The sequence below is a fragment of the Microcebus murinus genome, chromosome 10 (assembly GCF_040939455.1).
Source record: "Microcebus murinus isolate Inina chromosome 10, M.murinus_Inina_mat1.0, whole genome shotgun sequence".
Lineage (NCBI taxonomy): Eukaryota > Metazoa > Chordata > Mammalia > Primates > Cheirogaleidae > Microcebus > Microcebus murinus.
The window spans coordinates 100,636,304-100,662,154 of NC_134113.1; the positions used below are offsets into that span (position 1 = coordinate 100,636,304).

Consider the following 25,851-nt stretch of genomic DNA (forward strand, 5'->3'; position numbering starts at 1 on the left):
ATCCTATACCATCCTAACTCAAATCATACCTCAGATTCCTGGGTCTCAGGTTAGATTGACAGCCGGAAGCACCCTTGACTTTGCCCTGCTGTGTATTTTTAGGGTATCCTACATCTGCCCCAAGCACTGACACTTTTGGGATTTCTTTCACCCTGGGGAGCCTTCTGGTTCCAAGTGGGTCTCTTAGACCACCTCTGCCCACCGACCCTTTGCCCTGGGAGGCAACGACAGTGGGGCTGGCTGGGGCTGGACTGTGGTAACCTACTGCTTCTTTTTCATTTTTTTTTTTTGAGACAGAGTCTCACTTTGTTGCTTAGGCTAGAGTGAGTGCGGTGGGGTCAGCCTAGCTCACAGCAACCTCAAACTCCTGGGCTCAAGCAATCCTACTGCCTCAGCCTCCCAAGTAGCTCCCAGGCACGCACCACCATGCCCGATAGAACTTGGCCAATTAATTTCTTTCTATTTATAGGAGAGACAGGATCTCGCTCTTGCTCGGGCTAGTTTCGAACTCCTGACCTTGAGCAGTCCGCCTGCCTCCACCTCCCAGAGTGCTGGGAGTACAGGCGTGAGCCACCACGCCCGGCCTTATTTTTCATTTTCTTCACCTCCTTAAAAACTCCCTATGAAGCCGGGTTCTTATTGTCAGAGAAGGGAAGGGAGGTAACAAAAATGGACTCATGGTATCAGATTGGAGGTGGAGACTATCAGTGTGAACTCATGACTCCCAATACCTAAAGACACAGAGATAAATACAAATGTAAGCGTGTGGAATATTTAGAATGTGCTTTTTCTGTGTTCTTTAAATGTTTTACATGCACATCCTGTTCATCCTTTTCTTTAGTCTTCCTCCCCTAGCTTGTACAGGCAGGGATACGGTTGGCCACTTCCAGTATTCTCTCCTTATCTCTGCTACCAAAACACAAAGGTCTGCACAAAGTGACCAGGTATGGTGGCTCTCATGCCTGTCATCCCAGCACTTTGGGAGGATCGTCACTTGAGGCCAGGAGTTGGAGACTAGCCTGGGCAACATAGTGAGACCCCATCTCTAAAATTAAAACAAAAATGGCCTGCACAAAATACCATGATTTAGGCGTTGTGAATTAAAAATTAAGACCGAGAGAAAAAACAAAACGTGATCACTGTTTGTTGTTGAGGACTGTGGAGCAGTCCCAACTGCCCCTCTTTCAAGCCTCCAGCATCAAGCTGTGCCCTCAAAGTAGAACACTGTCCCCTTCCCGGGAGGAGAGAGGCGCACACCTGACACCTGACCCCCTCGCTCCGCGTCACTAAGCGAGGGCGGTCCCGCGCAGGTGTGGGGCAGGAGACTGGGCGGAGACCGGAAGGCCGTCCTGTCCAGCCAGCCTCTTGCTCTGTCAGCTCTTCCCGGTCGGTCAACGACTTCCGGCCTGGGCGCGGCCGGGGGCCCTGCTCCGCCCCGGCCCGGACCTCCAGGCCCCGCCTGTGACGCCCCTTCCAGGCCCGGGAGGACAGGCACTGGGCGGGGCCTGGACGCGACTCGCGCGGAAGTGGCGGCTGTGAGGAGCTGCGGCCCGCCGCGCGCTGTGGGCGGCTGGCCCGAGGTAGGCGACCGCGCCAGGCCGGGCGGAGGCTGACGCCGGGCGGAGGCTGGCGCGGTGCTGTGTGGAGACCCTCAAGGACGCATTTGTACCCCCGAGGGTTTTGAACCAAATGACCACATGGTGAGGGAAAATCCAGAATTCTGTAAGGCCAGAAGTAGGAGTCTTTTAGAGAAGTAATTTAATGCTCTGTATGGTTGTGTTTACATGGAATCTTCTAGATTCTTTCCCCAGAACCAGAGTTGGATTTTCCATGAAGTGAATGAACCTTAAGCTTCAGGCCTCTCCTTGCCTTTAAGGCCCAGTTCATAATTTTCTATTTGTAATTTTTAAAATTGTCCCCACCCTGATTATATAACCTTTAGGCCCCACAGAAGTTTAATTGGATTCTGCCTAAAACTCCACAAGTTTGAGGGACGAGAGAGCCTCCATGTTTTCATTTCCAAACAATTTCTCTACACAGAGACAAAGATAAGTGTTCTAGCTGGGAGCGAATTTTTTTCTTAACATTTTTTTGGCCTGGGCAATATCTGAGGTGTGTTACTGTGACCTTAGTTGAGGACAGAGTTACCCAATATGCTTTAGCTCAGGGTGAATGTTAGGAGGCACATTGGCAGTACATGTGACAGTCATGTGCACAGGTGTGTTTGTTGGGACAGGTTTGGTCCAGGCACCTCTGCCTGCTGAGTGTTCCTGGCAAACATTGGGACAGGCACAGGCCCATTTTGCAGGTGTGAAACCCTACCCTCCTCTCTGTCCAGAGAACTGTGACTGCCCAAAGGGAAATCACAGAATGTCCCCAATTGATGAATGGGTATTGTTCTCAGAAAGAGAATTTGTAAGTCAATTGTTTAGAACAGGAAGGCGTTTCCTCAGATAAACAGGGGCCTGTGTGATCTTGGTTATTCAGGACAGCCCAAAAGAACCACTTGTGTCTCTAAAATCAAGAACTGAACAGAGATAACTGAAACCCCACCCTGTGGAAACATGCAGCCCTCAGGAGATGCCTTCCAACTTCTAACCTGAGATCCTGGGAATCTTCTCCCCTGGACACAGACCCTCTGTGAATGGAGGAAGGGCTGTGGCGCTGGGGAGGCCAGTAAGGAGAAAGAGCTTGGGGCTGGGGGAGGCCCCGTGGGGGCAGAACCAATCCCCAGAGCCCTCTCAGAGCCTAGCCTGCCACACCTCCAGTGGTCAGCAGGCCTGCTCCCTCCCTCCGTTGCTTTGCCCTTTTGAGGTTCCTAAGGTCTCTGTTCCAGTGAAACAATGGTAAACAGCCGGGGTGGGGGGTGGAGGGGGTGGAATGCTTATTTTTGGTTAAGGGCCTTCTCAGGAAAAACCAAGGTGAACACAAGGAAGAATGCTGGATTTACTGAGTAGAAGGCCAGATCATCAAGGTGAGCCCCCTGGCACTGTGGGTGGCTTCAGTCAACACAAGACAAGCGCAATGTAGCCACACTGCTACTTCAATTTTTAAAAAGCTAATATTTTACAAAAGGCTTTCATATCCATTATTTTATTTGAATTAAATAGTATTATCCCTGTTTTACTGCTAAGGAAACTACCTGACATCAGTTAACTAGTTGGTTGGGGAGGTCCCAAATCCTGTGCCCTGGCTGCTACTGTTGAGAGGCTGGTTAGTCCCTAACAGCAGAGGCCCATAGCTAAGGGCACCTCCAGAGAATACTTTTTCCCCCCCTGGCTCTAGACTCTACAAAATTATCCTAAAAACATCTAAATGTTCTTATTTTATTAAACTTCTCTGGGGAATGAAATCTATACTCTCAGTTACCTGCCCCGGTAACAAATAGCCACTCTCTCATGAGAAAGCCACACTTTATTTCCACTTTGGGTCTTTTTGTTATCTGTCCCCACAAAAAACGTTTGGCAGAGAAAGTGTTTTTCATTACTTTGTTGGAAAAAAGCAATTTGGGGCTTAGAAAACAAGGAACTAGTCAGTGGTTACCCAGTCAGTTCAGGACAGTCCATAGCAGAATTGAAACAATAATGAATGCAAGAATGGGGTCATCTCCATGTGTCAAGGTGCCTTCTCCTCTCCTGTGGCAGCTAAGCTTCACAACACCCCTGAGGGGTGGGTAGAGCTCTTGACATCAGCACCAGGAGCTGGGGAGAAAACTAAAGCCTGAAAGCCTGGAAGTTTCCTCCAAGGCTCATGAACAAATCAACAACAGAGCCAAGGCTAGAATTCTGGTCTCTTGACCCTGGGATTAAAAAGCTAAATCACTGTGCCCATCAAAAAGTCATGTTGACTTTACAGAAAAACCAGGTTTTTATTTGGGTGAGTTTTCAGTTCAGTGCCCAAGTCCGAGTTCCCAAGTTCAGGCCTGCTGAAGGCAGCCCCAAGGGACTTGCATAAGCGAGAACATGAAGCCCCAGTTGGCGTCTGCCAGTCTGTCTGGGGCAGAGCCAGAGGAGTATGTGCAACTGTGCAGTGGTTGGCTTGTCCCTGCTCAGGCCTGCGTGGGAACCAGCAACATTCAGAGGCTTCTCTTGAGATACTGTCCTTCAGGTCTGTCCAGACCTGTGAGCTGTGTGATCTCTCGTGATCTGGTTTATGCTGCTGCTTTTGGTGCATACTGTTTCCGTGCGCATCTCTCCAGAGCTGGAGAAGCCAGGTCAAAGACTCAGGCCAAGCCTAGGATGTGGGTTTGCCTCGTGAGAAATCCCCGTCTTCATCTGATCACTTAATGCTAGTCCAGCTGACCACAGTGGACACTGGAAATAGATCCAGGAAGTTAAGTCCACAAATTTTATCATGTAGTAGGGTTTGGGGGCAGACTCTGTTGATGCTAATCTAAGACCGTTTACCATTCCCTCTCCCAGGTCCAGTATTTTATTTTTTAAGAGACAGAGTCTCACTCTGTTCCCCGGGCTAGAGTGCCGTGGCATCAGCCTAGCTCACAGCAACCTCAAACTCCTGGGCTCAGGCGATCCTCCTGCCTCAGCCTCCTGAGTAGCTGGGACTACAGACATGCGCCCACCTAATTTTTTCTATATAGTTTTAGTTGTCCAGCCAATTTCTTTCTATTTTTTTTAGCAGAGACGGAGTCTCGCTCTTGCTCAGGCTGGTCTCGAACTCCTGAGCTCAAACAATCTGCCCGCCTCAGCCTCCCAGAGTGCTAGGATTACAGGCGTGAGCCACTGCGCCCAGCTGGCAAGGCATCTTTTTAAAACACAGATCCCCAGACTCCACCCCAGCTTCACTCAATCAGATTCTTTAGGACTGGACCTCAGGAGTCTGAATTTTTTTTTTTTTTTTAACAATGCTATGACTGTGCTATGGAGTCTGAATTTTTAAATCTCCCCAGGTGATTTTAATTCAGCCAGATGGTGGGCAAGCTATTAGGAAACGGTGCTCGGGATGCACGAACACCCTCCTTGCCCTCAGTGCCACAAGGAGAAAAACCACCATCCTCTCCACCTGCACACATTAGGGCGGCACTGCACACTCAGACCCAAAGTAGCCAGCTGTGACCCAAGCTCTGTTGCCAGTCCATTTCAACCTTGCTCTCCTAAAACATGAATATCGTCTCCTTTTGACCTGGGCTCACTTCTCTCTGGTTTTTTTTTGTTTTTTTTTTTTTTTGAGACAGAGTCTCACTTTGTTGCCCAAGCTAGAGTGAGTGCCATGGCGTCAGCCTAACTCACAGCAACCTCAAACTCCTGGGCTCAAACGATCCTCCTGCCTCAGCCTCCTGAGTAGCTGGGACTACAGGCATGCACCACCATGCCCAGCTAATTTTTTTCTATATATATATTAGTTGGCCAATTAATTTGTTTCTATTTATAGTAGAGACGGGGTCTCGCTCTTGCCCAGGCTGGTTTCGAACTCCTGACCTCAAGCAATCCGCCCGCCTCGGCCTCCCAGAGTGCTAGGATTACAGGCGTGAGCCACCGCGCCTGGCTTTTTTTTTTTTTTTTTTTGAGACAGAGTCTCACTGTGTTGTCCTGGGTAGAGTGCTGTGGCATCAGCCTAGCTCACAGCAACCTCAAACTCCTGGGCTCAGCCGATACTCCTACCTCAGCCTCCCGAGTAGCTGGGACTACAGGCATGTGCCACCATGCCCACCTAATTTTTTCTATATATATTTTTAGATGTCCAGATAATTTCTATTTTAGTAGAGACAGGGTCTGGCTCTAGCTCAGGCTGGTCTCAAACTCCTGACCTCCTTAGCCTCCCAGAGTGCTAGGTTACAGGCATGATCCACCGCGCCTGGCCTGGGCTCACTTCTCTCTGAGTGGATGGAGGATGGGGAAGAAGTCCCAAGAGTTGCTCATTCTACCTCTCTCATCTAAGACCTACACACACACACACACACACTTTGCCCTGAACCCAGCAGCCCCAGGCGAAAGCTGAGTCGGGTGGACAGGAGCTGCTGTCCCCGCCCTGGCACCTGCAGTGGGTACACTAGTAAGCAGGGCAAGACTGGGAATCCCAAGACCCGCCTCCACTTCCTTCCTCTGTCCCCGCAGCGCCTCTCTCAGTGAGTCTCCTCGTTGCAGGGCAAGATGCAAATTCAGTGCTGTGCCTGGTGTGATGGCACCACCAGGGCATCAAGGCCACACTGAGTTTAGGGATGGGGCCTTTGAGCGGCTGAAAATAGGGCACTTACTTCAGAAGTGTTTGAGGTTGTCCCTTTTCCTTGTGACAGAAATTTTGTATTTATGATGGAGAGTGAAGTCCTGGCTTGGAGGCAGAGAGGCTGGAAGGGCAGATTCGAGATGGGAGTTCAGACGCTCAGTTCACGGCCCTGTTCACTGAAGATCAAACATGTTCCAAGTGCTTTTGAGTTTTAAAAATCACTTCACTCGTTTTCAAAACCTCTGACTCCTAATACCTGTGAAAGGCAGTAGACACATAGTTGCCCTTTGTGTAGATTCAGAGCAAGTGTGCAATAGAGAATGCCGAGGCCCTCGTATCAAATAAAGCCCCCACGAGGTGGCTCTGTGTTTTCTGCTGAATATGGTTTACCCACTGTCCCAGGCAGGTAATGCCCGAGCTCAGCATTCTACCAGTTTTCTCTTTGCTTTAGTATCTACGTCAACATACATGTTTTCCATGATTTTCCTCTGAGTTTGGGATCCCCAAGTTCCCTCTGCCGTGGGCCCCTATCAGATGACATTTCCCTATGCATTTGTCTCATTCAGAATTCCTGGTGTCAAGATGAGCAAGATTATTGTACATACCTTGAAATGTGGAAGGAAATGGATGCCTCTTATTTCAGGAGACTATTCTTTACCCAAAATCCACTGAGGGCTCAGAAAGAGCTCTGGAGTCAGCATCAATTATTAGCCGTGTGAGGCAAAGGATGTTACTTAACTTCTCTGAGTCTTAGTTTTCCCACGTGAAACACCTGGACAATAATACCTATGTTGCAGAGGTCCTGAGAGAATTACAGGTGTATCTGTAAAGCAGCTGGTATACAGCAGGAACTCCATAAAATGGTAGCTATAATTATTACTCACTTCCCTATGATAACCTTCAAGCATGCAAAGTATTTGACTGCCCAGAAACGACTTAGGAGCAGGGAACAACCCTATCCATGGCTAAGCAGGTATCTCTTACACAGCCCTTCCCTGGAAGTGCGCTGCTGGGGTTGTCACAGTCTTGGGGCTCCAGCCCAGCAGGACTAGGCATTCCCCTCACGGTTTCCTTCCTAACTGTGTTACCCTCCTCACTCAGTCTTATAAAAATAAGTAAAATAACACTGACCTAATTCTTCCCAAGTCTATCCAAATGAAAAATCTAGAACTTAGCTTTGCTGCTGTCCAAATTCTGTTCTCTGCTATCAATCCACAAGGACCCCACTGCCCAGCTTTTGAACCAAGGCGTGAACCGCAGAGCCATTTGGCCAGAACTGCAAAGACAGTGACACTGTGTGGCCAGAGGCAGAAGTGCAGACTAGTCCAGAGTGAGTATTAGGCTGGGTCTTCTCTGACCTGGGGCCATGTTCTCTGTTAGGTCCATTAAAAAAACTTTTTTTTCAAGTTAGAAAATAAAATGAGGCCGGGCATGGTGGTTCACGCCTGTAATCCTAGCACTCTGGGATGCCGAGGCAGGCAGATCACTCAAGGTCAGGAGTTTGTAACCAGCCTGAGCAAGAGTGAGACCTTGTCTGTACTAAAAATAAAAAGAAATTAATTGGCCAACTAAAAATATATAGAAAAAATTAGCCGGGCATGGTGGCGCATGCCTATATTCCCAGCTACTTGGGAGGCTGAGGCAGGAGGATCGCTTGAGCCCAGGAGTTTGAGGTTGCTGTGAGCTAGGCTGATGCCACGGCACTCTAGCCCGGACAACAGAGTGAGACTCTGTCTCAAAAATAAATAAATAAATAGATAGATAAATAAATAAATAAAATGAGGAAGGAAGCACAGCACTGTGCACGTGGGGGTGGTATCATGTCCTGCTTCACAAACATGTCTTTCCTGTCCACAGCGTGAGACTGGAGAGCAGTGTGGCTTGTGCCTCAAATCAAGGACAGAAGAAGCCTAGCCACAGGGCACAAGTCAGTTTCTAAATGCTTACTGTGTTGCCCTCAAGAACTGCGGAAGACTTACAGACAAATCTTAGCAATCTTCATCCCTCTCAGATATCCCTTTTTGGCACACTCAGACCTTGAAGACTAGGAAAAAGTATGAAGGACGCAATACATCCTGCAGAGTTATCCTGTCAAAGGGAAAATGGCTTTAAATCATGCACAGCAATGACTGGCCTTCATATACAGCTCAGCATGAAAAAATACTGTTTCTGTAGGCTGGAATGACAGTGAGGCACCGTCACTGAATCTAGTCTAGTCCTCTGCTTCTTAGCAACTTTGCTCCCTGAGCCCTACCAGGTAGATGAATGGGTGTTTGTCCCATCCTTTAAGTTATAATATTTATGGAGGAGTAGCCTCCTTCTTCACACTAGTGGGCTCAGGTTTTTACTTATTTTAGAAAAGCCCCAGGACTTGTCCCATAATTATGCATTCTCACAGGTAAAGACTTCTCATGGGAATTTCCAGAGTAAATACTTAAGGGTCGCCATTTACACGAATCGGATTACATGTTCTCTAGATCTAACCATCCCCAGAGAAATTAATGAAAACCTAAGTATCTCCTCCCACCCTCATGAATTCTTATCTTAAACCCCTCTGCTTCACTGACTTGAACCACGCCAAGTCACAGGATGGTGGAGAGAGCCCTGAACTTGGAACCCTCCCTGGAGTTTGGAACAAGGACTAGGAGAGATTCAGAGTCACTGCCTATAGCTGGAACTGTAACCTAACTCACATGCCGTCCGCTGCTGTTCCCCAGCATGAGGAGAGGAAGCTGGAGGGGGGAGGACAGAGGAGACCTCAGAGAAGAGAGAGGAGGAGAAGGGAGAGCAGAAGTATCCAGGTCAGTTCCTAAAGACCCGGGAGCCTATAGGATTCCTATGAACCCTTATAATAGCCTCTCCTTCAAATCTGGCTCAAATTGATTTCTGTTACTTCTAATTTTAAGAGAATAGACTACATGGTGGACTGGGCAGTTAATTTCATTATGCCTTAGTTTCCTCATCTGTTCAGCAAGAATTATCATTCATTCACTCAGCAAATATTTACTGAGTGCTTTTTCCATGCTAGGCTCTGTTTTAGGTACTGTGAGACATAGCAGGGAACAAAACAGATTTTGAAAATTCCTTTATGAAACTTCTACTAAAAAGGCCTCTGGAAGTTAAGTACATATATGAAAGACATAACTTTCAAATCAAGCACCAACCAAGGAGCTGGCTGAACCAACAGGCAGAGCGCAAGTCCCAAGTCCTGAAGATGCACTCTGGGCCCAGGATCACTTGAAACAGTGTATGTTCCTTTTGGCTTTAAAATAAAATTGGCTCTCCAAGTTAGGACTTGAAACCCAAGTTCTGGAGAGACTTTGTCCAGGATGCTATTATGAATGGGACCTGCCCTGTCCATCCTGCCTTTAAAGGGAAGCAGGCAGGCATACCTTTCTCCTAATCTTGTCTTGAGGACAAAGTGATGGCAGATAGCTAAACAAATCCTGCTTTATATTCACATAGGAGTCGGATCAGCAGCCCTGCCAGTACTGGGCGGAGGGAGGTGGAACAGCCAGGGCAAGTCAGCCCTGCTCTGTGCCAGAATGTTCTTTCTCTCCTCGGCAAGTTTCCCTGGGATGCCTACGACTGCTTGGTCCAGGCACTACACTGAATGCAATGATCTTTTGGTCAGAGTACTGGGTGATTGTGCCAAGTTTCAGGTATTAGGAACCCTATCTAGGGCTGCCAAGAGAGCACTGGGAATTAGGACCAGTTTTCCTGTCTCCCTGCAGATCTCGGCTAGCTCTTGATGTCTGTAGTCCAGTGTAGTCTTTGGACCACCATCATAGGACCCCCTAGGGTCCCAGACCAAGTGAATACAAAGTTATGGTGTTAGAGACCTAGGACTCTGCATTTTGACAAGCCCACTAAGGTCTGGGATTCACTGAAGGTCTCATTCCCTTCCCACTCCAACATTCTATGGTTCTGAGCTGAAGCTCATGTTTTTCCAGGGTGGCCTCCACATTGTCCAGCTGTATTCCTACAGCATCGCCAGCCACTTCACAGACAGCTGCCAATGAGTCAGATTCACCAAGCATGTGACAGTAACTTCATCCCAACCTATTTTGAAAGTCGGTCAGTAGATGCAACACTCACACTGGTATTGAACATAGGGCCTGCTCCCACAGCAGGAAGAGAACCCTGATTACCCCCCCTTGCCACGACTCTGCAGCTATACCTCGATGCAATGGATTACCCATTTCCCTTCGCGAACATGGAAGTGACTTTTAGGGATTGTGAACAAGTCACTCTCAACTAATTTCTGGAGGTTCCTAAGGATGGATTAGATTTAGCTCTTAAATACTTTGAGCACCTGATACAAAGGAACTCTCCAGACCGCTAGAACAGTGACATCAGGAAGAACGTGTCAGCCAGTGTTTCAAATCCCCACTATTTTGGTTGATCTGTGTGACTGCTTAGTTATGGTTAAATATGGTAAAGATGGTTAAATGACAGGTATTAATAATAAGCCAAGGACATGGTTTTCATCTTTTGTAGAACAATTAACTTCAATCAGTTTCTGTCATGAAAAGTTACCTTGAAAATGTCAACCACAGGAAGCTGAGTAACTGTGGACTCATTACTGGTAAAATAACCATAAGTCTGAGGTTCCTCATTGTTAAGTCAGAAGGCTCTTCTCTAGGTACTAAAGACACAAGTAGTATATATGGCCACGACACCTTCAGGCAGAAGCTATTTTAAACAGTTTCACAATGCTATTTGGTCGTCACAACCCAACCTAACTCATTAGTTTCATTATTTCCACAGAGATAAAGTTTTCTAGAGTAAAACTGATGTCTTTATGTAGTTACCAGCTCCCCTGCAGGCTGGTCACTGCAGTGCAGCCTGGCCCCATGTCTGTCTTCATAACTCCTTCCCCGTCTTCGGGGAGTAACACCTCCCTCCTGCACCCCCAACTCTGCCTTACTCTCTCCTGGCCCAGACACTGGAGTCCAAAACCGCAGAGAGCAACGTAGAGAAGTCTGCAAAGAACATCCCCGTCATCTGTGCTTCCCCAGGGACCCTGGGAACAAACCAGGGTTAACCAGCCAACTTGGTTGGCTGTAAAATGGAAGAAGGAAAGGGGGAGGGTAAGTGTGAGGTTTCAACATAAATCTCTGAATTCTTTTGTTCATTATTAATAGTAGTAATATTAATTTACCATTTATTGAGTGTTTAACTTTGCACCAGCCCTGGGGGAGAGCACTTAAATGCATTACCTTACTTAATTCTCACAGTATCCTCCTGTCCCTCTCCAATCGCCACACCAGAGCCCTGAGGAGACTCAGTTTCCTCACCTGCTTCCACGTCATGCAGCGGGCTTCTAAAGATCAGGTCAAAAATCAAAGGAGGCCCGTGAAAGACGATCATGTGCTGAAATAACGAAAGGGAGAGAAACCTCTGTGAAGGGTGTTTAATGTCAGAGAGAAACTAACACCTGGGGCAGAGATGAAGAGAGCACGGCAGGCCTGGCCTGCACCCGTCCTGGGGTTCGGGAAGCCCTTGGCGGGAGAGTGACAGCAGCAGCAGGCGAGCTTCCTCTCCCTGCGTGTGGGCAGGCGGCGTCCCCGCAGCCCAGGCACACACACTCAGCTCATGTCTTTCCCGACAGCTCACGTCTTTCCACGACGGCCCCTCGCTCTCCGCGCAGGGACCTTGCGGCAGGAGCTAGTGAGCTGCGGAAGAGGAAGAATTCTCACTGGAAAGACAGGCCCAGGAGTCCAGGGAGGTGCAGGTCCCTGTGTGCTGGCAGGTGGGAGACAACATGGGACCTCTCCACCCACGCGGGGAGAAGCCATCCTGGTGACTGGGTTCCACACATGCATGAAAGAGCAGGAAAGCCCTGGGCTCCTACCGCACCAGTCTATATTCTGGGCAAGACCCTGGAGACATCAAGGTTGAACCTGAGTTCTCGCCACCTTCCTTCCACAGGGCCTGCTGGCCTAGTGGCTGGGGTCACAAGCAGTCATCCAACCGACAGAGACTCCAGACTTCCAGGCAAAATCATTTCCTCCAGCTAACCACAACCTCTCTTCCAAGGCCATGGTAGACAGATAGCAAATATTTCCAAATCCCTACGTCCTGGGAGTCCTCACTAGAGGGAAAGAACAAGCCCTGGGAGTAAGGAACCAGCAAAGTCCAGTCCTCAAAGATCTCCAGCATCTCTTAAATAAGATTTTCCTTTCCATTTTCACCTTTTAATTATTTAGCATCCATCCATTCATTTATACAAATATATAATAGGCTTATATAGATTTATATAATATAGACTTTTGTGAGGCAGAGCGGAGGAGAGGGCCAGGGGAGTGGCCCCTGGCTATTTACAGACATACTGGTCGACAATCTCGGTGCACTTCTTGCACTTGACAAAGCAGCACCAGTGGAACTTGCAGTGGCAGCGCTCTACCTGGACACTCTTGAACTGGTCGTAGCCGCGGCCGCAGCACATGAGTTCGCAGCCGTCCATGCCCTCGGACGTCTTGTTGCACAGGCGGCCCTGGGTGCCCAGCGAGCCTGTGCTCTCGTTGCGAAGACAGTAGTCGGGGCTGGGGTCCACGTAGACCAGGTCCTCTGGCGTGGGCTGGTTGAAGCGGCTGTTGACCAGCTCCAGCTTGCCTTTGCGGGTGACGCGCATGGCGGCCGCGCTGTCGTACTTCTCCTTCAGCTGGTCCCCCACCTTGCGGAACTCAGCCAGCTGGAGCCAGCAGGTCTTGAGGCTGCAGGAGCCTGAGACGCCGTGGCACTTGCAGGCCACGTCTGCCATCTTATACACAGCCTGTGGAAGGAGAAAGGAGGGGTAAGGAGGGTCCCTGAAGGGAGAGGGCCACAGTGCGGAGGGGGCAGAGTGCTTGTCACATGCGTGTACAGATCTCCTGGGGACCCTCAGACTGAAAGCAGGTAAAAGGAGCAACGCAGAGAAGGCTGGAGAGGCCAATGTGCACCTTCTTTATCAGCTGTGAGGGTGGCATTTGAATCACTTTCCTTTTCTATTTTATTCACGTCTCAGTCCTCAACCTCTGTTGCAATAAATGTGGCATTTTCACAGTCAGAAAAGAAAGATATTTCCATCTTGATCAAAGTTTCAAACAAATAAATAAAAAATAACAAAATGTGTCCAGGTTTTGCATAATATGGAGCACAACTCAGAAAAAAGAATCCAGTTGTATCACAAGGCTATCACAGAAACTGCTGGCATGACCGTGCTTAGCCCAAAGCTCACCCTGGGTCTGTCAATCCCATAAGGCTGCGGTCCCCAACCCCTGGGCTGAGGACTGGTACTAGTCTGTGGCCTGTTTGGAACCTGGCTACACAGTGGGAGGTGAGTGGCCCAAGCTTCATCTGTATTTACAGCCGCTCCCCATCGCTCCATCGCCACATAAGCTCCGCCTCCTGTCGGATCAGCAGCAAGATTAGATTCTCATAGGAGCTCGAACCCTACTGTAAACTACGCATTCGGGGGTCTGGGTTGCGGCTCCTTATGGGACTCTAACGCCTGATGGTCTGAGGGGGAGCTGAGGCAGTGATGCCAGTGCTGGGGAGCGGCTGCAGATACAGATTGTCATTAGCAGAGAGGTCCGACTGCACATAAATGTGATGCGCTTGAATCATCTCGAAACCACCCCCCCACCCCGCACCAGTCCACAGAAAAATTGTCTTCCATGAAACCAGTTCCTGGTGACAAAAAGTTGGGGACCTATGCCCTAAAAGTTAAATGGTCCCTTTTCCCATGTTACCATTCACTCACTAACTAGAGTCATCAAGAGCTTTACCATAATCATCACATTTGTAAGCAAGACCACTTTCTTTCACCCCAGTTGCCCCTACACGCTGCCCTGGTGTGGAGGCTGGTGTGGAGGAAGAAGGGGAGGCCGTGTGCAGTGGAACAGCAAGGTGGCAGGCCTACCTGCAGGGCAAGTCTCCTGGAAACAAGTCTACCCCAGAAGTCACAGAACCATAACAATGTGGGGTGGATTTGAACTTGGGCTATCCCAAATCAAAACGGAAAAGCAGGAGTAGACCAGGAAGCTGCTCACAAAGTGCTTTTCAGGGACAGCGAACTGCTGCGTTGTGGCAAAGAACCCTGGCAGCAGGCCCAGCAGTGCAGATGGTAGGATAAAGATGCAAGCCTGCTGCACAACATTTTCTTATACCACAGCTGTTGTCACCAGCTGCGTCAGGACTCAGTTTTCAAGGGTTTCTTTTAGATTTCTTTTCAAGAGTACCCAGATTGTGTTTTTATTCAGTATTGGGCAGAGACCACTGCAGGTGCAGGAAACAGTATAACCATCATCAGCTCATATGACTACTGTCAAAATGCTTCCTGAGTTTTTTCCTGGTGTAGAATTATTCCTGCTATTTTATGATAGACAAATTGAAGCTCCAGAGAGGCTCACTGATTTTTAAGGCCACCCAGGAGGGAGTCAGAGTGACTATCAATTCTGCACATCTTGGGGCTTAAAAGTGGCTTAGGACAGAGAAGGAAGAAGGCTCCTCCCCAAGGTTAAAGGCACCAGCACTTGGCCTGGTCGCTCCAGGCCTGAGGCCAAAGGAACTAGCACCCTATTCTAACAGGCACTTCAAAGACAGGACCTGCAATTACCCTTCTGGCCCAAATCCTCAGGTCTGAGCTGGTCTGACATTCCTCTGGAAATGGTCCTTAGTGCAGAGAGTGAAGCATTAAAACTGTGTACCTTCCTGCTTAGTGACTCAGGGCACAAGATAAGCATCTCCTGGGAGCAAATAGGGAGATTTGGGGAGGACTCAGAGCAAGACTCCATGGGGCAAAGACAAGAATTTTAGGAAAACAAATCCAAAAGGAGGAACCTGTCACTGTGCTCATGGTTCAGACACCCATTCCATCCTTCCTCTACTTTGAAGACATTGTAGAAAGCGTAATATCTCTATTTTTTCATATATTACTATTGATAATATATATAAGCTCTTTTTGTAGAGGAGAGGGAAAATCCCAATTTTTGGCCCATCTTGCTAACTCAAAAAGCAATAAAATGCTTTAAAAACTGTTTTAGCTCTACATCTCGCCCCCTGGCAAAGCCCTCTCTTAAGTTCCTCTTCCACTTCTGTCTAATGGTTTGTTGGGCTTGGTTACTGACAGGAATGTCCCCGGGATTAGGCACCAGGCTTTTATCTGGAAAATCCTCAGAAACTCTTAAGTGACAAAACAGTATCAATCCACTGGTTTTACCAGTGTCTAAAATGGAGCTACTAGAAACTCTTAAAAGCCAAGAGAAACTTCAAGCAAAGTATGCCCAAGACTTACTCTATGGCCAAGATGGCAGATCCTAGATCATCTATTTTTTTTTTTCAAATCTGGTGCTTTGAAACACTAGCCCAGGGCATTTCCAGCCCCACCGCCATTCAGTGCTTTCTGAAGAGCTTTTGTGTAGGTGTGAGCAGGCAGCAGTCCAGTACCTTTGGGCTCAGATGGTGATTGATGGCCCAGGCCTGTTCCTTGGAGAGGAGATGAAAAATAGAGGGACAGGAATTCCCAACCTGGAGCAGACGGAGGCAAAGTGAGAGAGAGATAAAGGGCTGCAGGAGAGAAGAGGCATGGGCTCTATGGCTGCAAGGAAGAGGGAAGGTGTGCAGCAGGCACCAGGCAGAGGGAGGGGCTGCTAGATAAGGCCCACACAAATAACAAACCTTGTGGGGGGCCATAAAGCCAGGAGCCAGCAGGAGGGGTCAAGACAGCCAGGGAAGAAGAGGAAGAGCTAAAGTGTCTGCTCCTCTCCCTCCAGGGCGAGGCAGCACAGGAAGAGCAGAGCCAGCAAGCACCTCCGTGCATTTGACCTCTGCTGGGAGCAACATGGGCCTTCTCTCCAGGAAGCAGCAAGGGTTGGCACAAAGAGGTAGAGAGCGCCATCCTTGTCCTCAGCCCACAGCCAACAAGGTACTAGCAGGGTAAGAAAGAGCTTGAGAAAAGCACAGAATGCTCTAATCAAGTTCAGGTGCAAGAGGCACTACTCGCCATAGGGAATGGGGAAGATGCTAATGAGTAGGTGGTATTTGAACTAGGATCTTGAAAAATGAATAGAATGTGGGCATTCAAGACATAAAGATTTTCACTAATCTCTCTCTACCCCGCAGGGTTAGACAGCCAAAGGTTCAGGCAGATGGACTGCCCAGAGAGAGGAAAGCTTGCAAGACTGGGCAGCTCCACAGATGCCTCAGAGGAGGTGTCCTCTGAGATGGCTCTGGTCTCTCTGCCCTGGTTTATTCCATAGTAACTACAGATTAGAGCCATGGCCAGAACTCCTAACATCAGCCCTACACACACCCATTTCTGACAGAACAGAGCTACCCCTGGTAGAGGATGCGTAAGGAAGACACTGGGCAAAGAATCAACTCTAATGTCTACTTGATGTCCCGGGACGGATGAGGCTAAATTCCCACCGGTGTGCCATGCTCTATCGGGCCGATATTCCAAGACCCCGATTCATAAGAAAAACATTTCCAAAGACATTTCTTTGATATGTGCTCCTATAAAACATGAGTTAATGTTCTAAAATTTTGATACATAAAATGACCTTTTTAGAAATATGTCCATATCCTGTTACTGAATCACTAACGAACCAACATTAAACTTCTGAGAAATTGCCATTCTCATTTTTTAATTTGGGCTCACCCAGGGCCAGCTGGCCTGACACTGACCTGAGTGGGGACAACACTCCAAGAAGGAAATCTGTGTTGTTTCCTGAGAGGTCCTTTGCCAGCAGAAAGTTCCTCCTAGACCTCAGAACTTTCTAAGGGGAAACCTGGGTGTGTACCCACACTGCCCTTCACCCTGTCATCGCTGACTATGCTGAACCGCAAATGGCAGAGCTCCTGTGGGACAGGCCCTCCAAGTTCCCTGTGGCTGAGGCAGACCACAGGAAAGAGGAGGCCAGACATGTGCTGGGGGGGGGTCTTCATGGACAAGGTGCAGGCAGAGAAGGACACACCTGCAGCATGCCTTCCAGGGAAACCTGAAGCTGTTGCCCAGGTGAGCTCTGTGCATACAATGAACCAAGCTCACCTCAAAACCTATATTTTAGTTTCAATTGACATTAAGGCTTAAAAGATGATCACATCTTATGTAAGATTGGTGAGACTTCACTGGAAAGCATGGAAATGTGCTTGCCATTAATGCCTGAATGTGTTTTTGGCTGGGTTTCTGGATATGTACAATAGCAGCTATTAAAAGTCAGTTCTAGGCCGGGCGCGGTGGCTCACGCCTATAATCCTAGCACTCTGGGAGGCCGAGGTGGGCGGATTGCTTGAGGTCAGGAGTTCGAAACCAGCCTGAGCAAGAGCGAGACCCCGTCTCTACTATAAATAGAAAGAAATTAATTGGCCAACTAATATATATATAGAAAAAATTAGCCGGGCATGGTGGCGCATGCCTGTAGTCCCAGCTACTCGGGAGGCTGAGGCAGGAGGATCACTTGAGCCCAGGAGTTTGAGGTTGCTGTGAGCTAGGCTGACGCCATGGCACCACTCTAGCCTGGGCAACAAGTGAGACTCTGTCTCAAAAAAAAAAAAAAAGTCAGTTCTAGTTTTACCTGAGTCTTTAACAAATCATAAACCCTGGGCTGAAACTTCCAATCGTCTTATCTGTTTCAGTTGCAACAGAGGGGCAGTCAAGACAAGAATTCTGCTCTACATATCTGGAATTCTGACCCAGACAGTGCATCTAAATCCTATAGAGACAGGTGTCCTGTGCAGTAATAAATAAGGTTTAAGAAGTGACAATCAGGCCTGGTGTGGTGGCTCATGCCCATAATCTACCACTCTGGGAGGCTGAAGTGGGACAATCGTTTAAGCCCAGCAGTTAGAGACCAGCCTGAGCAAGAGCGAGACCATCTTTAACTAAAAACAGAAAAATTAGCAGGCCATGGTGGCGCATGCCTGTAGTCCCAGCTACTCGGGAAGCTGAGGCAGGAGGATCGCTTGAACCCAGGAGTTTGAGGTTGCTGTGAGCTAGGCTGACACCACTGCCGACACAGTGAGATTCTGTCTCAAAAAAAAAAAAAAAAAAAAAGACAATCACACATGCCCATTGGGAAATGGGGCATTTTCAAAGGGATTTGTTCAATGTGAGCAAGAGTATCTAGGTCAGCAACTGTAGGTAAGAATCTTCAGGGTCCCATGAACTGGCTTCCTTTACCCGTTGATTTACATATGCAGGGAGGGAGGAGGGGAGGGGGGGAGGGGAGGAGGGGAGAGGAGGGGAGGGGAGGGGAGGGCAGGAGGGGAGGGGAGGGGAGGGGAGGGGAGGGGAGGGGAGGGGAGGGCAGGAGGGGAGGGGAGGGGAGGGGAGGGGAGGGGAGGGGAGGGGAGGGGAGGGGAGGTCCATCTTACCCTTCGACCGGCCTCGTTGTTCTGCAGGTTCATGAGCACTCTGCCCTGCTCCTCCGATCCCTTGGCAAAGTTCTTCTCCCGCTCCCGGGCATCCACAAACTCCTTGGCGAAGCGGTAGCCGTACTCCACATTGTCCCCGCAGCCGCCCCACAGCCAGTCCCGGGGCAGGTCCTGGGGCCGCGCGGCGCGGCTGCAGCCGCAGGTGGACAGCTCGCCCTCGCGGCACGCGCGGCTGATGGCGTTGACCACGCCCGCGGCGCTCACGGCGTAGGTGAAGGCCGTCTCGCGGCTGCCTGCGGAGGACAGCGGACAGGTAGGCAGCGACTCCCTCCCGGGCAGCCCTGGCGCCTCCCACCGCCTCCTGGCTGCCGAGACACTGCCGCGGTCAAGCCTCATTTTCAAGGGCTGAAACCCGCCTGGCTTTTGCTTCTGCCTTTTGGCCCAGCTCTACCCTATGAGACCGCACAGAATAAAACGAATGGCACAGCCCTGGCCTGCACCAACACCCCTGCAGAGGTCTGCGGGCCTGTGGACTCCCAGGAGGCAGCCGCCTGGGGCGGGGAGAGTGGGCATTTAGACACACAACGCGTGAGACTGACCGGAGACGCAGGGGACGTCAGGGGATCAATAGCAGGGCTCTGTGTCCTGGCAAAAATTCCTTTCTCACCACCCTATTAGCTAAAAAGACACATTTGTCTTTTTTGGTTGTCATCATTATCTAACTAGATAGAGCAGAGTCCAAGAGTTGAAAGTCAACTAGAACGACAATGTCCAGAAGAATCCAAACTATCTCCCTCCAGTAAGATCCACTCAGTCTCCTAAAGTCAAGAGCACCAAGACCACATCTATGGTATCTGCATAGTTCCTCTAGATATCCAGATCATTTTCCAGTAGAAAATCCAGCTACGCTCCTCATTATTACTTTAGTGAACCACTTAAAAACTCATATGATGTATGTTCTGCTTCAATAAAATGTCTATGAGAAATACTCAGCTACCAGGGAAATGCAAACCAAAATCACAAGAAAATACCACTTTGCATCCATTATAGATGACTATAATCAAAAAGACAAGTAATAGCCAGGTGCGATGGCTCACACCTGTAATTCCAGCTACTTGGGAGTCTGAGGAGGAAGGATCGCTTGAGGCCAGGAGTTCAAGACCAGCCAGGGCAACATAGTGAGACCCTGTCTCTAAAAAATTTTTTTTTAAAATTAGCCAGACTTGGTGGCGTACACCTGAGGTGGGAGGATCTTTAGAGCCCAGGAGCTGCAGTGAGCTATCATCATGCCACTATGCTCCAGCCTGGGCAATAGAGTGAGACCATGTCTCAAAAAAAAAAGGTAATAATAAGTTGGTGAATTGGTGAAGATATGGAAAAATTGGAACCTGCCTGTACTGTTGGCAGGAACATTAAACAGTGTAGCTGCTTTGGAAAATAGTCTGGCAGTTCTTCAAAAGGTTAAATATAGTTAGCACATGATCCAGTAATTCCATTCCTAAAAATATAGGCACAGCTTCTTGTTTTATTGCACTTTACTTTATTGTGCTTTGCAGATATTGCTTTTTTTTTTTTTTTAACAAAATGAAGTTTGTGCAGTTCTGTGTGGAGCATGTTTACCGGTGCCATTTTTCCAACAGCATGTGCTCACTTTGTGTCTGTGTCAGCATTTTTTAGCAATAAAGTATTTTTAATTAAGGTATGTATATTATTTTTTAGATATGCTATGACATACTTTATAGACTATGGTATAATGTCAACATAACTTTTCTATGCACTGGGAAGCCAAAAAATCCACGTAACTAGCTTGATTGTGAGATTCACTTTGTTGCTGTGGTCTGGGACCGAGCCCACAGTATCTCTGAGATATGCCTGTATGCCCAACAGAAATGAAAACATGTCCACACAAAAACTTACTCATGAATGCTCACTGCAGCATTATTCATGATAGCCAAAAAAGTGGAAGCAGCCCAACTGTCCATCAATGGATGAATGGATAAATAAAATGTGGTACTATCCATACAATGGGATATTATTCAACCACAAAAGGAATAAAGTACTGATATATGCCACAACATGGATGAACCTTTAAATCACTATGCTAAGTAAAAGGAGCCAGTCATCAAGGTCACATATTGTATTGTCTCATTTATTTGAAATGTCAGTATAGGCAAGTCCTTACAGACAGAAAGATTAGCGGTTGCCTAGGGTTGGAGGTTGGGGGGTGGAGCGAGACAGCTAATAGGCATGCCGTTTCTCTATGGGGCGGTGAGAACGTTCCAGAATTAAACAGTGGTGAGGGCTGCACAGCCCTGTGAGTGTACTAAAAGCCACTGAATTACACACTTTAAAATGGTGAGTTGTATGGTATGTGAATTATATATCTCAAAAAGGCTGTTATAATAAATAATAAATAATATTCATAAAGACTCAGATATGGAGGGAAGAGAGTGGTTCTTGGCAGGAAACAGATTCAATCCTCATCTCAGAGAGCAAACCAGCAGAACCTTCTGCCCTCTACTTCCTCCTCTCCGGAGACTCCCGTCAGAGGTAGACACCCACAGTCCTGCCCTGGCAGTGGAGAGGGAAGCAGTCTGCAGTCCAGGATAGGTCTAGAGTGACTTCCTACCTTGCCCTGCATCTTGTCTATTGTCTAGGCACAACACAGGGCGGTTTGTAAACAGAGCACACTGGTCGAGTCAGTTTTCCTCAATTAACCAGTGGTCGGCTTCTGGTCAGTTGTGAAACAGGAACAGCCCAAGAAAAATCTGAAAGATGGCAGGAAGTTACCCTGGTGATCCAGGCAACAGCACTGGCATCTATGTCAGTGCCGAGCCACGTCAGAGCCAAGGGTCTGGCCTGGGGCAGCGGGGCTGTGACAGTGAGCACCGCGAGCGCCCTCAGGGAGGAACGCTGGGCCCCACGTCTTTCTAAAACGCAGCCTCTACCCTGACGGGGCACCCGGGAAGAGGACGGAGCCTGTGAGGTGGCCGCCCAGAGCCAGGCTGCATCCCTGGGACCATCCCTTCCCTGGCACCCTCAGAGAAGCGGCTAGGTTTTCAAGGTAACACATTCCATCTTTTTTAAATGACTCTAATCACCAGAATGTTGTTTCTTAGATGAAGCTGAAATATGCCTCCCCGTAACTCCCTCCTGCTGCGGTTGCACAGTAATCCCTTTTCCATTTGACAGCTCTTCAGTGTTTGAAAACAGCTAAGAAGCCTTTTACATCTTCTCCTTTCCAAGCTACATATGTCTGATTTCTTTCCACCGTGCTTTAGCAAACATGCTTTTCAGAGTTGAGCCAGCCCTCTCAGAATTGCCTTTTAAAACAATGTGCCTGCAGCCAAACACAATACACCAGACATTGTGTACTCTGGTTTGGGACCTGGATTTGTCCCCAGGTGCATTAGCCATCTCTTGCAGTCACTCCGCCTGCCTCTTCTGGTCAGGGCTGCATTAGACGCCTAGTGTGAGTAGCTCTGTCTTCACAGGCCAGCGTTTGGACCCTCTAGTGAGCCTGTGAGTGCAGATTACTACTGCTAGACCTGGCAAGAAGGAGATGCTCAGGCTTCACAATGGGTAAGCAAGGCGGAGGCTTATCTGTGTGCACAACAGTCCAGAGTTGAAGCTCAAACCATCTCCAGGATAAAAGGCTAGTAAACCAGCAGCCATGGAGCTACTCCCTACTCAGGAGACTTGGGTCTTCACCCCACAAGGAGACAGCAGAACGACATCATGCCCTGTCTGTTCCATAGCAGCCCAACTACCAGGAGGGTGTCTCTGTTCCCTGGGCAGAGGCTGGGTGACACGCCGGAGGCGGCTCTGGGCTGCTCTGCTGCCCTCTGGTGACAGACTTTGCAGTAGCTTCCAAGAAGAAAGGAAGCTTTGGAAGCCAGACATAAGAGTAAGATGGCAGGGCGAGGTGGCTCACATCTGCAGCCCTAGCCCTCTGGGAGGCAGAGGCGGGAGGATCAGGAGTTAGAGACCAGCCTGAGCAAGAGTGAGTGAGCCCCATCTCTGCTAAAAATAGAAACAATTAGCCAGGCACAGTGCAAGTGCCTGTAGTCCAGCTACTAGGGAGGCTGAGGGAGGAGGATCCCTTGAACCCAGGAATAGCACTCTAGCTGGGGAAACAGAGCAAGACCCTGTTCTCAAAAAAAATAAATAAATAAAAGTAAGAGGATTTGCCAGGAGTTACTCAGGGCCCAGAGGGCCAAAGGGAGGACAGCTGTCCAGGCACATCGCGCCTCAGGGAAGCCGCAAAAAGGACTGGGGGAAATGAGGCAGACAGAAGGGCTTCATTCTGACCCAGAATGGGATGCAGAGAGATCTGCTCTCTTTGATGGCCTGCTTTGATGAGTCATTTCACGGTGCAAATCTGAACTGAGCAGAGCTTCTATTCCTTCCAACCCCTCTCTTTCCTAAAGTAAAGCCTCACTCGCACAAAATGACACATGAAAAGGGTCTAGCCAATGTCTGGCATACATTAGGTCCCCCATAAACATTAGCTACCTTGGGTGATGAGAGGGTACCTCTCTCCACACCTGAGTCATCCTTGTTTCCTCACCCAAAACACTGGGCAGGGAGTGCTGCTGACCGAGACTTTCTCCAGGAGGAAGGGACAAATACCAAAGGAATCGAGAAGAATCAGTACATTGTGAATACACCCTGGTAAGCCCCTAAGTCCACTCTCTGGGGAAAGCTGCTCTCTGGGGAGAGGCTGTCACCGAACACACGAGCATTGCTTCTGCGTACCTTGTGTTGGTACCAAAGGGAGCGACGCACCGAAGTTCAAAGTGTGCTTCCCCCAGCTTTGCCTCTCAGTATGGGCAGAGCAGGTAGGGAAAGAGGTCTGGAGTAAGTGGGAGGGGGAGAAAGGCAGAACCCCAAATCTCCAACTCCCCTACTCCCCCTGCCAGGCTAAAGGAATTCTTTGGGAAAACCCTCAGGTAACTCCAGAATGTGGCCTTTTCAGGGGAGCGGTTCTGAGAGACAGGACCAATACAGTGTTCTAACACCTTCCTTTTATGGCCCTGGAGATAAGACCCAGTAGAATAGGGCCGGATTTCTCAATTTCTTGCCAGGGAGGGGAGGATTGCATTTCAAAAGGACCTAAAACAATTAGACCTCAGATCACACCTCCATCTAAGCAATAGGGCAGCCAAAGAATCCCAGGCCAGCTTGGGAGAGGGGAAGGGACAGGAATCCAGGGAGATGGGCCCTCTCCCTCTCATCTTTGTCTTTAGTCTTACCCCTTTTCCTCTTTCACACACATCCCCTTTCAAATGAAAAAGCCAGGGCTGGGGCTGGTAGGGTTATTGACAGCTATCACCAGTTTGGCCCAACCTTTCCTATCTCTCTTTCAAGGGTCCAGTTAGAAGGGGCAACAATCCTACAAACATCCAGGGCTGCAATTGTTGGTTCCCTACCCCAGGCTCTAAAACAAAACGCAAACAAACCAACCCCAACCAGCCAAATGAAAAAACCTGAACAGGAGGTGCTAGTTGCACAGAGAGACAAGGCAGTAGGCAGTGGTGGTGGGCGGGTCTCCTAATCCTCTCTAACTCAACTCAGATGTTCTGCCCCCGCCCAGCGCCAGAGTCACTAACAGCCTGCCGCAGGGTGAGGCTGGAGGAACACTCAGATGTGCGGTTCAAGTGTTCTCCCAGACTCTGCCTCCTGTGTGCCTCTCTCTCTTCTTGCACACTGCTGCCAAGCAAGATGAGCACAGTTCCTTTGGCCAGGCCCGGCTGCCCTGGCCTCTTACCTATCTGCATGACTCTGCCAAAGACAGATGTGTTGTCCACGGTGCTGCAGTTCCACCGCCTCTGCCGAAACTGGTACTGGCACTCCTTGATGCCCGTCTTGGCCCCCTCCCCTATGTAGGCCATGTGCTCCTGGTACAACTGGCACAGCTTTCTCTGACCAGGGGAGAGCCCAGGAAGCTGACTGCACACGGGCTGGGCACCGATGATAAACATGTCAGGTCTCTGCACCGGGTTCATAGCTAATGACCTAGGACAGCAATGCAGAAACGGGGAAGAGGCGGGGTGAGTGCGGCCTGTGTGCAGCAGTGCGTCATGCACGACACATTTACCCAGCCTGGGTACGAGGCCCTGGACTACGGACATAGAAAGGAAAGTTAATAAAACTGAGTGCCTCCTTAAAAGGACAAACTGAGGGAAACTGAGGCATGACTACAAATGGCACGCGAGATGCCAGATACCTAGAGCAGACGGGCGCTTCTGGATCCATGGAGATCTGGCAGGGAGCTCTTACAGCTGAGGAGAAGCCTTTATAAGGGAATGGCCAGAATCTGACCGGGTCTTAAGGATGGGGGCAGGCAGAGGAGATGGGGCAGGGCAGGGAGCAAAGAGAGCCAAAGCTCAGCAGGAGAGCACTGCCCTACTCAAGGAGTAGGAGAGACTCAGTTTAGCCCAAGTACAGGGTATGTGCTGGAAAGCAATCAGTCCCTTTAAATGGAACTCCCCTCAAGCCTTAAAACAGGACCCAGTTTACATACATCACAATATAGTCTACATGTTTCCACTTCCACATCCCTCCACCCCACCCTTCATCAGTTTGGGGTCTCCCTTTTGCTCATCATATACCAGCCATATACAGCCTTCTCTGATGAGAAGGCTTGTGGATTTGCCAACTAAGTAAAAGTGTGGGTGGAGCACAGACCATGCAACATTGGTGGCGACTGCCTGCCGTTGCCATGGACTTAGCAGTGACAATAGCCTTAAAGACACAAGAAGAAAGCTAGACACGGTCCTGCAAATCCCTTGTCTGGTCTTCAGACTTGTAATACAGGAACTCTACTCTCCCTGGGCCTGCCAGCAAAAAACAACAAAAACAGCAAAAAACCCACAAAATCCAACCTACCGGGTATCAATATTCTTGTTGACCCAACAGCAAGAATTCACAGGGACGGAGGAAGGTCCAGGGAAAGGGAATATGGACAGGATCAGAGAAAAACACAACTGAGCTGATCCTTTATCCTCACGGAACCCTTACCTCTGGGGGCGAGGGCAGGGCACGCTGTCCTAGTTTTCCTGGGATAAAAGAGGTCCTTAGCATTCCTATGGATAAGACAGGGTCATGACACATGGTACCCTTTCTCCACAGCTCAAATACAGAAGGAGGCCTCAGGCTGTGAAAGCAGGACTTGAGCCCCTCACTCACCACCAGGAGCTGGCCTCTGTCAGAAGCTGAGCCCAGCCAGAGAGCAGAGCAGCCGTGAACAGCAGCAGCAGGCTGGGCATGGTCGGCCTCAGCCCTCCCCAGTGCCCTGGGACTAGCAGC

At 49.2% G+C, this 25,851-nt stretch overlaps 1 protein-coding gene and 1 long non-coding RNA gene across 5 annotated transcripts; one reads left to right on the forward strand and one right to left on the reverse strand.

Moving 5' to 3' along the window:
* The first annotated feature begins 1,266 nt into the window (after window positions 1-1,266).
* LOC105861594 (uncharacterized) lies at window positions 1,267-9,481 on the forward strand. Its single transcript, XR_001149615.3, has 3 exons — window positions 1,267-1,580; window positions 7,400-7,510; window positions 8,038-9,481. It is a non-coding gene; the product is annotated as an uncharacterized LOC105861594 (long non-coding RNA).
* WNT5B (Wnt family member 5B) lies at window positions 3,123-25,851 on the reverse strand. 4 transcript variants are annotated; one of them, XR_012921498.1, is made up of 7 exons: window positions 25,732-25,851; window positions 24,311-24,558; window positions 18,541-18,833; window positions 12,590-12,958; window positions 11,481-11,556; window positions 6,212-6,436; window positions 3,123-4,313 (listed from the first exon to the last, which is right to left on the reverse strand). XR_012921498.1 is itself a non-coding variant. In XM_076007806.1 (6 exons), exons 1-6 carry the CDS (start codon window positions 25,809-25,811, stop codon window positions 6,414-6,416), a joined length of 1,089 nt encoding a protein of 362 aa, XP_075863921.1. In that variant the 5' UTR covers window positions 25,812-25,851; the 3' UTR covers window positions 5,183-6,413. The 4 variants fall into 4 exon arrangements, 3 of the variants coding, with proteins under 3 accessions (XP_075863921.1, XP_075863920.1, XP_075863922.1); XM_076007806.1 differs by lacking the exon at window positions 3,123-4,313 and having other exon boundaries at window positions 5,183-6,436; XM_076007805.1 differs by lacking the exons at window positions 3,123-4,313; window positions 6,212-6,436 and having other exon boundaries at window positions 9,504-11,556.

Coding starts and splice junctions, on each gene's coding strand:
- WNT5B (XM_076007805.1), bottom strand. CDS start 25,811: ATGCCCAGCCTGCTGCTGCTGTTCACGGCTGCTCTGCTCTCTGGCTGG. Junction 18,834..24,310: donor TGGCAGAGTCATGCAGATAG/GTAAGAGGCCAG, acceptor TGTCCTCCGCAG/GCAGCCGCGAGACGGCCTTC. Junction 11,557..12,589: donor ACCAGTTCAAGAGTGTCCAG/GTAGAGCGCTGC, acceptor TCGTTATTTCAG/CACATGATCGTCTTTCACGG.